This window comes from Bemisia tabaci, chromosome 5 (assembly GCF_918797505.1).
Source record: "Bemisia tabaci chromosome 5, PGI_BMITA_v3".
Classification (NCBI taxonomy): domain Eukaryota; kingdom Metazoa; phylum Arthropoda; class Insecta; order Hemiptera; family Aleyrodidae; genus Bemisia; species Bemisia tabaci.
In genome coordinates this window covers 18,494,239-18,511,308 of record NC_092797.1, presented here as the reverse complement: position 1 = coordinate 18,511,308, position 17,070 = coordinate 18,494,239, and the positions used below count along the sequence as shown (strand labels likewise).

Below are 17,070 nucleotides of genomic sequence, written 5' to 3'. Positions count from 1 at the left end.
GCGTTTAAACGTTGGCAAACTCTTCAGCTTAGGTATAAAAACCGAAGAAATCGAGATAAAAATCTGCCAACGGCGAGGTGGCCGTGTGTATTGTCAAACGGAATATTCCGTTTTCTTTGCAAATTTCACTCCAGATTTGTCTGATTTACCTGAGGTGGCACAGATTATAGAAAGGAAAATCTGCGAAAAATCTCGCGGGAAATCCTGTCTGACCGCGCAGTGCGCGACAGCGTGCTGAGATGAGGATTTGCAACTACAAACGAAAGAGTTCCTGGAATAGCATCCCAGCGAGAAGGAGTAAATTGCCGCGCTAGGGGAGAACACAGTAAAAGCTCCTAAATGTTGTCAAATTTCTCTCAGTAAAATATTTATTTTTGAGATAATTTTTATGGGGTCGATACTGAACGAAGAAAGTACAGATAAACCGATGAAAGCGCAGATTTTGAAAAGTTTGTATCGAACACAGATTATGCACGTATTTTTTTTTCATCGGTTTTCCCCATAATTTCCCACTAATTTGAAGAAAGATTACCCTCTTTCCTGTTTTTCTTTGACTTTCGACTGATGACCTTTCAAAATTTTCCCTCCTTCCACATTTTGGGGGCTTCCTCACATTTTCACACGCCCGGCGGGCGCGCGATCGGGCATATTCTGCACTTTTGCAGGCCGATTATTGAGCTTGACAGATAAAACTGTAGACAAAGCTGACAAAAGGGACTTGAAGAGATCTGATTGGTGGAAGCGGGCGGTCGCAATGGACAACAAGCAGGAAGCTCCAACGCATTGGCGTCGGAGAGCGGCTCTGGGGGCAGTAGTTGTAGTCAAGAATGATGGCCTAGACACATTTTGTCATTGATGTACAATTCGACAACTGTCGATTCATGTTTTGTAACTTAGCAGATTTACGTAGCCGGTGTATAAATGTGTATTGGGCTTTGATATGGCGAATACATGGCATTATCACTTGGACAGCTTTATGCAATAAGGAACTAGGGTCAAATTTTCGATTTTTTTTTTATGATGAATTCCGTATCAGGAGGGTATTTACTTACTATTGAGAAAAAGAAAATCCTCAAAAACAATTTTTATCCCGCTTCAGCGACCCCGCAAAAATTTGCCGTCGCAGGATCACGCGAAGTTCATTTTGCAATTGGGACCTATACTATGGTTCCCTATTGCGTAATGCGAAACTCGGATTTCCCATTTTGCAATTCGGAACTATAGACAGGACGGCATAATGCTTTCTCGGCATTCTCGGCTCCTGTTCGACCGATCTTGCTGATTTTTGAAACCGGGGGGTATTTTTCGACGGGAAACTCGAATTTCTGGTCAAATTTTGAAAATTCAGAAATCCAAGATGGCGGATGTGGCCTAAAATGCTATCTCGGCTCCTGTTCGATGGATCTTGCTGATTTTTGGTATCCGGGGGTATTTTTGGACGGGAAACTCGAATTTCTGGTCAAATTTTGAAAATTCAGAAATCCAAGATGGCGGATGTGGCCTAAAATGCTATCTCGGCTCCTGTTCGATGGATCTTGCTGATTTTTGGTATCCGGGGGTATTTTTGGACGGGAAACTCGAATTTCTGGTCAAATTTTGAAAATTCAGAAATCCAAGATGGCGGGTGTGGCCTAAAATGCTATCTCGGCTCCTGTTCGATGGACCTTGCTGATTTTTGGTATCCGGGGGTATTTTTGGACGGGAAACTCGAATTTCTGGTCAAATTTTGAAAATTCAGAAATCCAAGATGGCGGGTGTGGCCTAAAATGCTATCCCGGCTCTTGTTTGATCGATCTTGCTGATTTTTGGTACCAGGAGGTACCGTAATAGCAAACCTAGTCTTGAATATGTTTTTAAAACGTGTCAATGACACCAAGCCTCATTTCTGAAATGTTTCACGTGATACTTTAAAAACCCGAATGAAGTGTCAAACACAAAGCCACTCTGTGTTCAACACATTCCCATGTCACCACATTTTATGTGTCTGTGAAACATTTGCAGATTGTGCCACCGAAATGTTTCGAATTCATTTTTTTACATATTTCAATGACACAATGGTGTAGGTTTGAGGTGTGGGCCAAGACGAGAAACGTAGTTGAGTCACAATGTCTTTATTGAAGAAGACTGAAGACTGACCGCACGCTGTCTTGGTGACAGCGCGGTTGTCAATGGGCAAAGGTCTCCGTTGGCAGTGCATTTTTGACACATTTCTGACACATTTGTAAAACAATGAGCCTTTAACTCAGATTTTCCTCTGATTTTCTAAATGTTTATGACACATTTTCGGTATAATCACTACAGTCTATGTAGTGTTAAACACGAGCCCACTCTGTGTTGAATACATCCGCATGTCACTACTTCTTAACCGTAAAAAAATTTTCAGACATCTGTTTTAGCAAACGTCGTGGAGGCATTATAGCTATCAAATCAAGTGCCTGGGCGGCCTGATTACAGACTATGCCTAAGGAGAGTATGGAACTATGGGTTCACTCCATCAGTATTAAACTATCAGAGCGATTAGGACGTCCTCACTTTAGAAAAGTATACGCAAAGCATGATGTACGGTTTCAATATTTTAGATAATCCATAACTTATAAGCTCTTATGGAGATAAATGCGATGCATACCAAGAATTTAAAACTATTTTTAACTCTGCATAATTAAATAGCCAAAAAGTAAACCTTGAGACAAAAAAATAAACCAAAATTTGGTAAAATTGGAAAATGAAACGTCAACGCTCTCTGGTGGGTTCAGTTTGATCTAGGAAAATTTTTAGAAAGGTCTGAGAAATGTTTTCAACTTGTGTTCACCAGGTTTTAATGACAATCAAGGCACTGTTTTGTTTAACTGATATATTCCTGACACATTTTTAAATAAATTTCCTTACCCTTATGCGTTTAAATTAATTTTATAAATGGTTATGACGTACGATCGCCGCGGATCAATTAAATGAGAGTGATACGAGTATTTCAACTGGAGAGCAATGAGGGAAATCCGTACACGAAAATCTGAGGGCGTTTCATATACCATTCCGTCACGTTTCATACATAGATTCAACATATAGCTGTACCTTATCAGATTAAAAATACGAAATATCTGCCAGTTGTTTCTGAAACATGTTTTTGAAGGATCTTGGAAACGTTGCTAAATTGTGTCAGAAATATGTCAGGTTTATTTCTCAGAAACTTCGAACTTCCAAGAATTTCTGCAGCAACGTTTTAAATATGTTTTAGAAATGTTTCCAAAATATTTAGTTGATCTCCTTTCCCAACATATCGTACACATATCTAATATGAATCTGTGCCTGGGTCGTTAAAAAAGAAATTGACACAATTACAAATTTTTTCCGATAGATGTCAATAAAGGTTCATTGATTTTCATATAAATTGCGGCAGAAATGTTCCGTAAATATGTTTCAATCATAGGCTTAGCTGTGGCAATGGTTTTGAAATGTTTTTGAAACCTTTCTAATATAGTTTATTGAACGGACTGCAATATATTGACAACACATAGCTGACACAATTCTTACACATTTTTCGGGTGGGTTATTTATGCCTTTTTGAAATAAGTTTGAAACGTTTCCAACTTATTTTTAAAAAAGTTTGAATGACCGCAATTAGAAACATTTTCGATTTGTTTTCAATACGTTTCAAAGACACGGCCATTTCATGTATTCGTTTTGAAAATTTGTTGGAAACATATGTCAATGACTGATCCGAGATTGACGTAATTTGAAACATTTTAAAAACATTCCATTGTGTAACTGTGCTATTAGGGATTTTGGTCGGGAAACTCGAATTTCTGGTCAAATTTTGAAAATTTGAAAATCCAAGATGGCGGATGTGGCCTATAATGCTATCTCGGGCTGCTCGACCGATCGTGGTGAATCTTGGTTGCATAGGGGGTATTTTTGGCCGGGAAACTCGAATTCCTAGCCGAGTTTCAAAAAATTGAAATTTTTCAAATTTTGACATTGAGCTTGTTCAGTGATTTTTGATTTTTGCGTTTTTTGAAGTATTTACTACGCATAAGCCACAATAATTTTCTCCGATATTTTTCGCATTTCAATCCACGAAAAACAAGTTTGAGGTTGCGTCTTCTGAGCTCCCTTTTAAACGTGTGTCCGAGGAATGAAAGATCCCCCAGGGGATACTTACTCAAGTAAGGTCATTTTCGGCCACATCCACCATCTTGGATTTTCGAATTTTCAAAATTCGATCAGAAATTCGAGTTTCCCATCCAAAAATACTACCTGGTACCAAGATTCACCGCGATAGATGGAGCACGAGCCGGGATAGCATTTTAGGCCACATCCGCCATCTTGGATTTCTGAATTTTCAAAATTTGACCAGAAATTCGAGTTTCCCGTCCAAAAATACCCCCGGATACCAAAAATCAGCAAGATCCATCGAACAGGAGCCGAGATATAATTTTAGACCACATCCGCCATCTTGGATTTTTGAATTTTCAAAATTTGACCAGAAATTCGAGTTTCCCGTCCAAAAATACCCCCGGATATCAAAAATCAGCAAGATCCATCGAACAGGAGCCGAGATATAATTTTAGGCCACATCCGCCATCTTGGATTTCTGAATTTTCAAAATTTGACCAGAAATTCGAGTTTCCCGTCCATAAATACCCCCTGACCCCGAAAATCAGCATGATCGATCGAACAGGAGCCGAGATAGCATTATAGGCCACATCCTTAATCTTGGATTTTCGAATTTTCAAAATTTCACGATTCACGGGTTTGTTGACCTATTCAAGGGTTTATCGATCAATTCACGGATTTTTCAAACGAATCACGGGGTTGTCAATCGATTCACGGATTTGCGGATCGATTCGCTGGTTTTTGATCGATTCACGGTCGTCAATCGAATCAGTGCCGATCAAATCACGTCAATCGGTTCATGTTCTAACTTTTCGATCGATTCATGTCGGTCATGTCGGAATCATAACACCGGTTTTTCAATAATTTGTCGATCGAGTCGGTGTCGATCGATTCATGCTTTCATTTTTTGATCGATTCATATCAATCAAATCTATAAACCCTCCCGTCCAAATTGCATGTTAATATTTGCCACCATTCTCGAAATATTAGCAAGTCGGTAGGTATCCATATTTTTGGCACACCCTGTTTTTTGTAGAATATCTTTCCGCAGGGACACTGCACCTCCCCTTCCTCGTATGATGGAAGGAAGGGGTGTTTTCTCTGTTGGGGTTAACCCTCCAGTTTGTAATAGTGACACCAGGGTCGTCTCCCCTATGCAGTCAGTGCTAAAACAATCTATAGTTCCTAATTGCAAAATGAGCTTCCCCGGATTCTTCATTTTGCAATAAGGAACTATAGCCTTTTTTTTGTAATTATTGGCAACAGTGTGATGTTTTTAACGAATCTGTCAAGACAGGGTGTTAAAGGAACTCCATAGCTATAAAATGAACCATCAAACCGCAACATTGATCGTTTTGACGAAAAACGCCAATGGTTTTTGCAAAAGTTGCTCTCCTGAAAACCTACCGTTCTGCCTATAGTTCCGAATTGCAAAATGCTATCCACTTGTTGTATACTTTTAATTTTGAAAGCTCTTTGGAGGTCCGCTTCCTAAAAAATCTCTGGTTGATAAGTCGTTTAGCGAGGCTGCAAAAAATTTGCATTTTTATATCTGAAAGTGTAGGTATTGGTTTTTTGTATAATTGTTTTTTTGGATTGCTGGAAAAGTAACGCATACTTCTATAATTTAGGACTGAGTCAGGGAAATATAAGGTTCGTTAAATAGTAAATATTCCTAGTACCGTGTGACACTATTGTTAACGAAAAGTTTTTGCAACTTGTCAAAGAGGTTGTTGAATGATCTTCGAATAACTTTTGATGAGCTAGAGGTAATGGTATGGTGGAGAGAAAAAGAAGTAGAATTTGTAATGAACATTAATAAATGTATTTTCAAAAGCTCATATAATATGTGAAGGTTACAATATTAAACATAGAAAAAAATAAAAATTGAAACAAAATGTAATGAATAAATTTAAATTAAAAGAAAAATTACTAAAATTTAAAATAGAAAATATTACATTCCAACATTGTACTTAGAGACATTCTTTTTTAAAAATTACTAAACAAAAAATCTGTCATTATTCCAATTAACCCTTTCTTTCATAGTGGTATAATTGTTTTACCACTCATTAAATAATTTCTTTGGCGGATCCGAAACGTGGCAACAAGGCGGTGCTAACTTGTATATGTCCAATAAGTGTTTCTCTTTAGTGGTGATTTTTTGTTTTACTTAAATCGGATGGCTAGTCCTATTTTTGTTATTTTTTTCCTTATGAAAATGAGGTTAAAGCGGTCAGTAGGTTGCTTGGGGTTGGTTGTTTCCCTTTGTTCAAATAACTTTTGGATAATAAATTTTATATTTTCTGGTTCCTCATGATGTATACTTTCAATTTTTATCTGTTACAAAAATTTAGAGGAGAGTTTTTATGTTATAAAAAGTGAATTTTATAATATAATTATTCATGCAAATTTAAATTTAATTGTATAAAAGATTTACTTTTGTTATTATCACAAGAAGTAAATAGCTTTACACCTTTGATTGAATATACTTATTGGGAAAATTTGACTATAAATTTAATCCTAATATATATTGGCTTTAGACTTTATCACTAGAATAAAATATCTTTGCATTCTTGATAGAATATCCTCAATGGGTAAATTGGACTCTGCTGTTTGTGGTGCTTATACTGCGATGTCCTTGATAATCATAAGTTCTACCATTTAAAATTTGGAGTTGTTTCTTGACATCCTTTTCAGTAACAAGATTAATTGAGTTATTCCATAGATCAATATCTATGGTATTTCCTTCTTTATCTTTTAAAACAATTAATCGCTTATCAAACGATTTTTCTTTTTGTTCAGAATATATTCGTTCGCTTTCATGTACAATACTTATTTGTCCTTTTACATTTACTTCTGTACCTTCTGGAAGATTTAATAACTCTGTAAAATCAGCATATATTATGTCACTTTTTCCGCTGGGCAATTGATCTGGTCTTAAGATGCTTACTTTTGACTGTCTAGTACAGGTTATTTCATAATTGTGTGACGTTTGATTCCACTTGTTGTTGGCAAATTTAACCATTCCGTTTTGGAATTTGTAAGGATCTCCATATTTTACGACTTTATCAAATTCTGATGCCATTTCGTTAAAGGCTGTTATTAAAATATCACCGGATTCATCTTGCAAGGTGAATTTAATGTACCGCCCTTTTTTTTGTGGGTTTTCATATGTTGTTAGATTTGTCATTTTCACAACCGTACCTTTTATGCACCAGCCAACTGGACCTAGTTGATTATTAACTTCACTTATTGGTATGGGTACTTTTTCATTATTGGAAGAATCCATTAATTCTGGAAAAAAACAAAATTTTTAAATCAGACAAAATTTATACATATGGTGATCTAAAAGTCTCTTATCTTGTCTAACTTGTTACAAAGTATAATTAAAGATTTGAAACTTTGAAGAATTTTTTTAAGATAAATTTTATACGTTTACTTTCCGGCAAGTGGAATTTTTCAAATATGGTTAGCTTTTAGGGATAAAAAGGTGAACAAATGAAGGCAGCTCTCGTTATTTCTCAAGGAAAGCTTTGTTCTTTTTCATCATAGTAGATGAAAAAATAAAACCAATCAATGATTTTTGGGGCAAATAATGCATCATAGAAAGGAGGCCTAATTTAAAACACAACACAAGTTATTTGTAACACACACACACAGCTATTTGCCCAACACAGCCAACCACAGCACAAACACAGCCTAAACACAGTTATTTGCTTCGTGCAAAGTGAGAGTGGTTAAAATATTAAATAGAATAGTTAGTTACCTTCATATGTCCATCGTTTTTCTTCGTTTTTTCGTGATGAATCAGATGTATCAGTGTATGTAGTTGTTGGTTTTTTTATTGAGGAAGTTGTTTCTTTTTGATGTGATGTTTCAAAATTATTGTCTGGAATGTTATTTGATTCAAATTCTTCTGTCACTCTGGAAAAAAGAAAAAATGATGAGGTAACTTAAAAATACCTTAAAATCAACTAGTATATTTGTAGTAATGGAATGGTCTTTTTAGAAAATTTAAAATTTGCTTTGGACAGTAACACTCATTTTACTGTCTCTGTCTGTGGATGTTGAATGACATGGGTATCTTATCAATGAAGTTTTTTGATTTTCTCACCAAATTATTGTTGACTTTTGAAGAAAAACATACTATTTTTTTCAGCATCGTTTCTCCCCTTAATTATCGAGAGGTGGGTCCGGGGACCTTGAAAATATTTCAGGGGCCTTTCTATTATATAAGAAGCTTTATGTATGTCCCCCTTTTCCCGCTGCTCATGGACGATTTTTCTGATTTTCTCTTAATCACCGGCCCCATGCCTCGCTTTGCCTGACCAAGGATTCTCTCTATTTTGTTCCCTTTTTTCCATTTAGGGGACAGGTATTTCTCTAATACATGCCTGCTCTAGAATATGGGGTGCCGTTAGTTACTCTTCCTTACCTCCTTTGTCAATTGCAATCACCCGTTTCCACCAATAATTCTTTTGTATTCTTTGTCTAAAGCTTAGTCTTTAAAGTTCAATAATCGGCCAGCTAACATATGGACGTAAGTACTTTTCGAGGTAAGCTCTGTTTGCCATATAACTCGATGTTTTCCCGGGCTCATCTCTTAGTGTTGTTACGCCTTTATGTCAGCCAAGCGACGACAAGTTAGAATGAGGAGCGTGTTCATAGTCGTTCCTTGAAAATTGCCTTTCCTGGAGTGCAAAAAGTTCTTCATTATTGTAACTGGATCAGTACAAAGCTACTTCATCTACCGGAAGTACATTTCCGAAAAATTGAACTTTGTGAAGAAAATGATCGTGCAAAGCGCCTGCAAAACTGTAGACATACTCCAAGCATAGCGCCGTCTCCCCTATTTTTAGTCTCGCGTTCGGTTTTTGACCTGCGAATCTCGCTAAGCTCCAAGATGCGTATGCCTAATTGCTGCGTAATGCCACTGATTAATTACTCCGGAGAGGAAAGTTTTCTTTCCATGGCAATTAGTTAGTGCCAAAGAGAAAAATATTTTCTCTCCACTCCTAAGACTAAAATTGCTCCGAAAAGAAAAATTTCTCTCCGGAGCAATGAGTCGTAGGAGCGGAGAGAAAATAGTTTTCTCCGTAGCACTAACTAATTCAGTTCGCAAACGCTGGAAACGGATCAACTCTCTTCGAAATCCGGGAGATATAATTCCTCGACATGGCACCATTTAATAAGTACATCACTGGAGCAGATTTAATAAGTATCCATAAGTACTTACGATAAGTCACGTGACTTTGATTTTATCTTCTTTTTAGGCTTTGAGTTCGACTGATGTGTTTCAAGATTTTCGATGAATGAATTTTCTGCTTCATTTACTGGATGCGTAATTTCAGAATAATTGTTCGATATGTCATTTGCAAGGTTCACCCTGTGAAGAGGAAAATATAAGATCGGTTGTTTTAAAAATAAATTGGAATTCTACTACATGTATGCCACTTGGGTTGAACATAGAACTGTTGGTCAAAGAAAAAATTATATTGGATTGGATTGGATTGGTCCTGAGATGTAACATTTATCTAATCTTCATTTGGAATTTGAATAATGTGGTAAAAAAGTGGAAAAGCTGATTGCTTATAAAAAATCAATAGAGTGTTTCTTCTTCTGGAAAGATTGTTCAATGTGTATGATGTATTCTTAGATATCTCTTTGAATTGGTGTATTTTTCAAGCAATGTTTTAAATTTTCATAACATTCTCATCATTTCACTTCCAATTGAATCAGCAACATAAGTTCACAAAGAATATTTAAATTTTGAACTTACGATATTGGACTTGAATTTGATTTTCTCTTTCTTTTAAGCTTCAAATTGGATTGATATGATTTTTTTGCATTCTTTATGAATGAAGATGGCGATTCATTTCGTGCATGAGATTGCTCCGAATCACTTATGGATATGATCTCATTTTCAACGTCAATATTCAGCCTGTGTAAAGAAAAAAGTAAACTTTGTTTCCATTAAATATATATTGGGATTCAATCTCATAGATACTTAATTTTGAATGCTGAGATTTGTTCAGACGTCGTTTACTCAATACATTCACAATAATGCAAGAGAAAGAAAAACATTTTTATTAAAAAAAACTTATAAAAATTTTTAGATGTATTTTCATTTGTTAAAGAGAAACGAAGGTTGTACTAGATATGATTCAAGATAAAAGATACCAACACCAGAAAATATTCTGTCGAGCTCTCGGAAAATAGGGCCGATTTGAAGGTTTTTAGCTCTAAATCAGCTGAAAATTGCTGTTTACGGAGCAAATATCCAATAATTATGGCTGTACTCTTTATTTTTTTAAGACTATAATTGCTCCGAAAAGAAAAATTTTCTCTCCGGAGCAATGAGTCGTAGCAGCGGAGAGAAACCAAGCAACCGTAGCAAGCGCAGTGCTGTTACGCCTTTATGTCAGCCAAGCGACGACAAGTTAGAATGAGGAGCGTGTTCATAGTCGTTCCTTGAAAATTGCCTTTCCATGAGTGCTAAAAGTTCTCCATTATTGTAACAGGATCAGTACAAAGCTACCTCATCTACCGGAAGTACATTTCCGAAACATTGAACTTTGTGAAGAAAATGATCGTGCAAAGCGCCTGCAAAACTGTAGACATACTCCAAGCATAGCGCCGTCTCCCCTATTTTTAGTCTCGCGTTCGGTTTTTGACCTGCGAATCTCGCTAAGCTCCGAGATGCGTATGCCTAATTGCTGCGTAATGCCACAGACTAATTGCTCCGGAGAGGAAAGTTTTCTTTCCATGGCAATTAGTTAGTGCCAAAGAGAAAAATATTTTCTCTCCACTGCTAAGACTATAATTGCTCCGAAAAGAAAAAATTTCTCTCCGGAGCAATGAGTCGTAGCAGCGAAGAGAAAATAGTTTTCTCCGTAGCACTAACTAATTCAGTTCGCAAATGTATGTATTTTCTGTTCTTTTATGTATTTTTTATCAGCTTATCGTTTTCCTCCTATTCAGATACACCCAAACACCGAGTTTCAAAGAATCCATCGGCAAAAAGTCGAAGTTGCCCATTGTTGAAATAAAAAAAAAGAGAAAAAAAATTGTATATTCTTGAAACTATCACATTTCCTGGCAAGGAAAAATTACATACTTATTCCAAGCTTTACAGTTAATTTAAAATTATTCCTATTTTCACAAAAAACAAAGTTGCAGGTTTGTACTTACGATAAGTCACGTGACTTTGATTTTATCTTCTTTTTAGGCTTTGAGTTCGACTGATGCGTTTCAAGATTTTCGATGAATGAATTTTCTGCTTCATTTACTGGATGCGTAATATCAGAATCATTGTTCGATATATCATTTGCAACGTTCACCCTGTGTAGAGGAAAATATAAGATCGGTTGTTTTAAAAATAAATTGGAATTCTACTACATGTATGCCACTTGGGTTGAACATAAAACTGTTGGTCAAAGAAAAAATTACATTGGATACATGCATTGTGTGCTTCAAAATTTTGGAAGTTAAGAAGCAATTAAGCAAAGTTTACTTAGGTCATCCCTTATGCAGCCAAAAGAAGCGCGAATAGACTATCTAGGGAAATTTGAAAAAGCGCGTTCCTAACAACGCAAATTGCGCAGTAAGGAGTGTATTTCAGACTTTTTTAATGTGACCAATGTAATTTTCGTGTCATTTAACCACTGAAAAGTCTATTCGCACGGCTGTATCTCTTGCATGCAACAGGCCCATTCAGGCAATGAAATATGGCAACACCGGCTTTTTTGAGGGCTTTGAATCCAAAAGAGTTTTTTAAGGAAGGTTATGACCACCCACGTCCATTCATTGCCAAAAAAGTTAAACTCTGGCGTAAGATGAGTCGCTTTTTTGAGCCATTTCAGATAATGATGAAAAACAGTAAAATTCTAAAAAGTTTTTTTTTAACTATGAGCGCAAAGTTTGACATCCACGGAAATTGGCCAAAGTGACACTCTTACATCCCTAATGAACATACTTGAAGGAATTTTTTGTCCTCCGTAAGGATCGGTTACAATAGCGCGTTGAATGCTGAAAAACCCGCATTTTTCGCCAAAATTGGCCTTCAGACCCATGTTTAGGCCAGTGGTAGACCCCAAAATAGATCGGAAATGACCAAACCATTATGTATTCCGTAAAATATAGACCTTCAATGACCAAAAAAACGCAGAGTTGAGGAATTTCAGGGTAGGCCCAAAAAAGGCCCTTAACGATACCCCTCCTTTGTCAATTTGCAGTATTAACAGTTGGAAAACAGTTGGAAACAGTTATGTCAGCCAAGCGACGACAAGTTAGAATGAGGAGCGTGTTCATAGTCGTTCCTTGAAAATTGCCTTTTCCAGAGTGCTAAAAGTTCTCCATTATTGTGACCGGATCAGTACGAGCAATAAGTCGTAGCAGCGGAAAGAAACCAAGCAACCGTAGCAAGCGGAGTGTTGTTACGCCTTTATGTCAGCCAAGCGACGACAAGTTAGAATGAGGAGCGTGTTCATAGTCGTTCCTTGAAAATTGCCTTTCCATAAGTGCTAAAAGTTCTCCATTATTGTAACAGGATCAGTACAAAGCTACCTCATCTACCGGAAGTACATTTCCGAAACATTGAACTATGTGAAGAAAATGATCGTGCAAAGCGCCTGCAAAACTGTAGACATACTCCAAGCATAGCGCCGTCTCCCCTATTTTTAGTCTCGCGTTCGGTTTTTGACCTGCGAATCTCGCTAAGCTCCGAAATGCGTATGCCTAATTGCTGCGTAATGCCACAGACTAATTGCTCCGAAGAGGAAAGTTTCCTTTCCATGGCAATTAGTTAGTGCCAAAGAGAAAAATATTTTCTGCTAAGACTCATTGCTCCGAAAAGAAAAAATTTCTCTCCGGAGCAATGAGTCGTAGCAGCGAAGAGAAAATAGTTTTCTCCGTAGCACTAACTAATTCAGTTCGCAAATGCTGAAAACGGATCAACTCTTTTCAAAAACCGGTAGAAATAATTCCTCGACATGGCACAATTTAATGTAGGTGTGTACCTGTCTCAAAGGTTATAGCATTCCGAATGTATTTTCTGTTCTTTTATGTATTTTTTATCAGCTTATCGTTTTCCTCCTATTCAGATACACCCGAAACCGAGTTCCAACGAATCCATCGGCAAAAAGTCAAGGTTGCCCATTGTTGAAATAAAAAAAAAAGAGAAAAAAAATTGTATATTCTTGAAACTATCACATTTCCTGGCAGGGAAAAATTGCATACTTATTCCAAGCTTTACAGTTAATTTAAAATTATTCCTATTTTTATAAAAAACAAAGTTGCAGGTTTGTACTTACGATAAGTCACGTGACTTTGATTTTATCTTCTTTTTAGGCTTTGAGTTCGACTGATGCGTTTCAAGATTTTCGATGAATGAATTTTCTGCTTCATTTACTGGATGCGTAATATCAGAATCATTGTTCGATATATCATTTGCAACGTTCACCCTGTGTAGAGGAAAATATAAGATCGGTTGTTTTAAAAATAAATTGGAATTCTACTACATGTATGCCGCTTGGGTTGAACAAAATTCTAAAAAGTTTTTTTTTAACTATGAGCGCAAAGTTTGACATCGACGAAAATTGCCCAAAGTGACACTCTTACATCCCTAATGAACATACTTGAAGGAATTTTTTGTCCTCCGAAAGGATCGGTTACAATAGCGCGTTGAATGCTGAAAAACCCGCATTTTTCGCCAAAATTGGCTTCAGACCCATGTTTTGGCCAGTGGTAGAAAACAAATTACAGTTCAAGAAGACCACACAACTTCTGGTTACTAACAAATTAAGCCACCACTAAATATTAGGTATTCAAAGTATTAACTCCTAAAATGGTCTTATCAAACGTATAGATGTCCAAAACATTCCTCAATTTTGCATATCAACTAACACTTACATATTGAGTAAAAGCAGATTTCTTACCTCTGAATTATTCTTTGACTGCGGCGTCGACTCATTACCTGAAATGAAAATTAAAACAGCATTATATTTTCTACATTTTTTAAGTCAACTCAAAAACTAAATTTTTGAAATTCTATAAATACATTGAGGCTTTAAAAATAAAAAAGAAAAGCAAGACACCAGTGAGGAACTCTTGAACTATAGGTTAATGAGCTATAGATTGTGCATAGAAATTGCCAGTCTAAAGTTTCAAGAATGAGAAAATAATCAGCCCATGAGTGGGTCCAGAATGAGGGAGAAAGAAAAGTTGAAATAATTTTACTGGAAGAAGGGATAAATGAGGTACTCACCGAATTTCCGGCAAAAAAAAATCTGGAAATAGCGGAAAATTCACATTCAAAATCCCCGTGAAAAAACAGCTCACAAATAAAAGCAAATTGCCATAGAAACTTCTTCACGAAATCACACACACAACGAAGAACGAGGCGGTACAGACGAGTCCGTCCAGGAAAAGTTAAAAAATACCCATGAGCCGAGTACCATAGGTTAAGGGCCCGTTCGCCAAAACTAATCGGAACTGTATGAATGAATTGCTCCTTTTAAAAATCAAAACAATATCGAATTGCGATATATTACACAGTTAAGATAGGGCTATGTCCTGTCGTAAGCGGCGACATACAATCGATATCATTTCAATAATCGCCCCAATGGCCACGATAGTTGTTAGACGTTTACGGTTTCCCTGGTAACCTTTGTTTGCTATCAGCTGATATCAAGTAATATAATTAGGAAGCTCCAACCCAGTAGTTAAAGCTTCCTTAACCGCGAAAACTTTAAAATTCAAATTTTCAAATTTTGAACGTAAAGTACATTTTTTCCATCACGAGATAAAAGCACAAACAAGTTTTGAATTGTTGACTGTATCACCATGATTCCAAAAATACAATACACAACATAACATTGACTAACAATTAAACAGTATGCAATAAAATAAAGTCATGACAAGGAACATAGCCGAAAATGGCGCCGATTCCCATCAACCAACGCGCGGTCTCTACAATGTAACATGCTGCATTGATACTCCACAGCTGGGACCGTCCGGAATAGCAGCTCTAGTGCAAGCACCAGAGCCGCTAAAAAGGGTGTAATAGACTAACTAACGGCAATTTTCAGGAACTTTCGGTGAAATTGCGAACAAAATTATATAAAAAACTGGAAGAAAAATATCCATATGTTTACCAGGAAATTCGAGTTTTATCAAAAGAAATTTGGCAACGCCTGAAGGTTCATACGGCGTTTTCCTTAGGACGGCAGCATAGCACGGCAGTAGAGCCATCGCCTCAGTTCATAACACCAAAGAGAATCGGACATAACCACGTAACCCCCATGCTACTCCCCACTTACCCACGTGGTTCTTGGTTTGCACGGCAGAGAGGAGTCATAATTGGACAGCTTTATGCAATAAGGAACTAGGGTCAAATTTTCGATTTTTTTTTTATGATGAATTCCGTATCAGGAGGGTATTTACTTACTATTGAGAAAAAGAAAATCCTCAAAAACAATTTTTATCCCGCTTCAGCGACCCCGCAAAAATTTGCCGTCGCAGGATCACGCGAAGTTCATTTTGCAATTGGGACCTATACTATGGTTCCCTATTGCGTAATGCGAAACTCGGATTTCCCATTTTGCAATTCGGAACTATAGACAGGACGGCATAATGCTTTCTTGGCATTCTCGGCTCCTGTTCGACCGATCTTGCTGATTTTTGGCACCGGGGGGTATTTTTCGACGGGAAACTCGAATTTCTGGTCAAATTTTGAAAATTCAGAAATCCAAGATGGCGGATGTGGCCTAAAATGCTATCTCGGCTCCTGTTCGATGGATCTTGCTGATTTTTGGTACCGGGGGGTATTTTTCGACGGGAAACTCGAATTTCTGGTCAAATTTTGAAAATTCAGAAATCCAAGATGGCGGGTGTGGCCTAAAATGCTATCTCGGCTCCTGTTCGATGGATCTTGCTGATTTTTGGTATCCAGGGGTATTTTTCGACGGGAAACTCGAATTTCTGGTCAAATTTTGAAAATTCAGAAATCCAAGATGGCGGGTGTGGCCTAAAATGCTATCTCGGCTCCTGTTCGATGGATCTTGCTGATTTTTGGTATCCAGGGGTATTTTTCGACGGGAAACTCGAATTTCTGGTCAAATTTTGAAAATTCAGAAATCCAAGATGGCGGGTGTGGCCTAAAATGCTATCTCGGCTCCTGTTCGATGGATCTTGCTGATTTTTGGTATCCAGGGGTATTTTTCGACGGGAAACTCGAATTTCTGGTCAAATTTTGAAAATTCAGAAATCCAAGATGGCGGGTGTGGCCTAAAATGCTATCTCGGCTCCTGTTCGATGGATCTTGCTGATTTTTGGTATCCAGGGGTATTTTTCGACGGGAAACTCGAATTTCTGGTCAAATTTTGAAAATTCAGAAATCCAAGATGGTGGGTGTGGCCTAAAATGCTATCTCGGCTCCTGTTCGATGGATCTTGCTGATTTTTGGTAACCGGGGGTATTTTTCGACGGGAAACTTGAATTTCTGGTCAAATTTTGAAAATTTGAAAATCCGAGATGGCGGATGTGGCCTAAAATGCTATCTCGGGCTGCTCGACCTATCGTGGTGAATCTTGGTTGTATAGGGGGTATTTTTGGCCGGGAAACTCAAATTCCTAGCCGAGTTTCGAAAAATTGAAATTTTTCAAATTTTGACATTGAGCTTGTTCAGTGATTTTTGATTTTTGCGTTTTTTGAAGTATTTACTACGCATAAGCCACAAATAATTTCTCCGATATTTTTCGCATTTCAATCCACGAAAAACAAGTTTGAGGTTGCGTCTTCTGAGCTCCCCTTTAAACGTGTGTCCGAGGAATGAAAGATCCCCCAGGGGATACTTACTCAAGTAAGGTCATTTTCGGCCACATCCACCATCTTGGATTTTCGAATTTTCAAAATTCGATCAGAAATTCGAGTTTCCCATCCAAAAATACTACCTGGTACCAA

General features: G+C 37.2%; 2 protein-coding genes across 6 annotated transcripts in view; one reads left to right on the top strand and one right to left on the bottom strand.

Annotated features, from left to right (window-relative positions):
* Positions 1-17,070, top strand: part of LOC109044806 (death-associated inhibitor of apoptosis 1) — a 183,767-nt gene that overhangs the window by 8,380 nt on the left and 158,317 nt on the right. The gene's annotated exons all lie outside the window — the stretch shown is intronic.
* Positions 4,540-16,418, bottom strand: LOC140224594 (uncharacterized). 2 transcript variants are annotated; one of them, XM_072300374.1, is made up of 7 exons: positions 14,046-16,414; positions 13,422-13,571; positions 11,302-11,451; positions 9,890-10,051; positions 9,347-9,496; positions 7,877-8,034; positions 4,540-7,404 (listed from the first exon to the last, which is right to left on the bottom strand). In XM_072300374.1, the coding sequence occupies exons 1-7, from the start codon at positions 14,078-14,080 to the stop codon at positions 6,698-6,700; spliced, it is 1,512 nt and encodes a 503-aa protein (XP_072156475.1). In that variant the 5' UTR covers positions 14,081-16,414; the 3' UTR covers positions 4,540-6,697. The 2 variants fall into 2 exon arrangements, with proteins under 2 accessions (XP_072156475.1, XP_072156477.1); XM_072300376.1 differs by lacking the exon at positions 9,890-10,051 and having other exon boundaries at positions 14,046-16,418.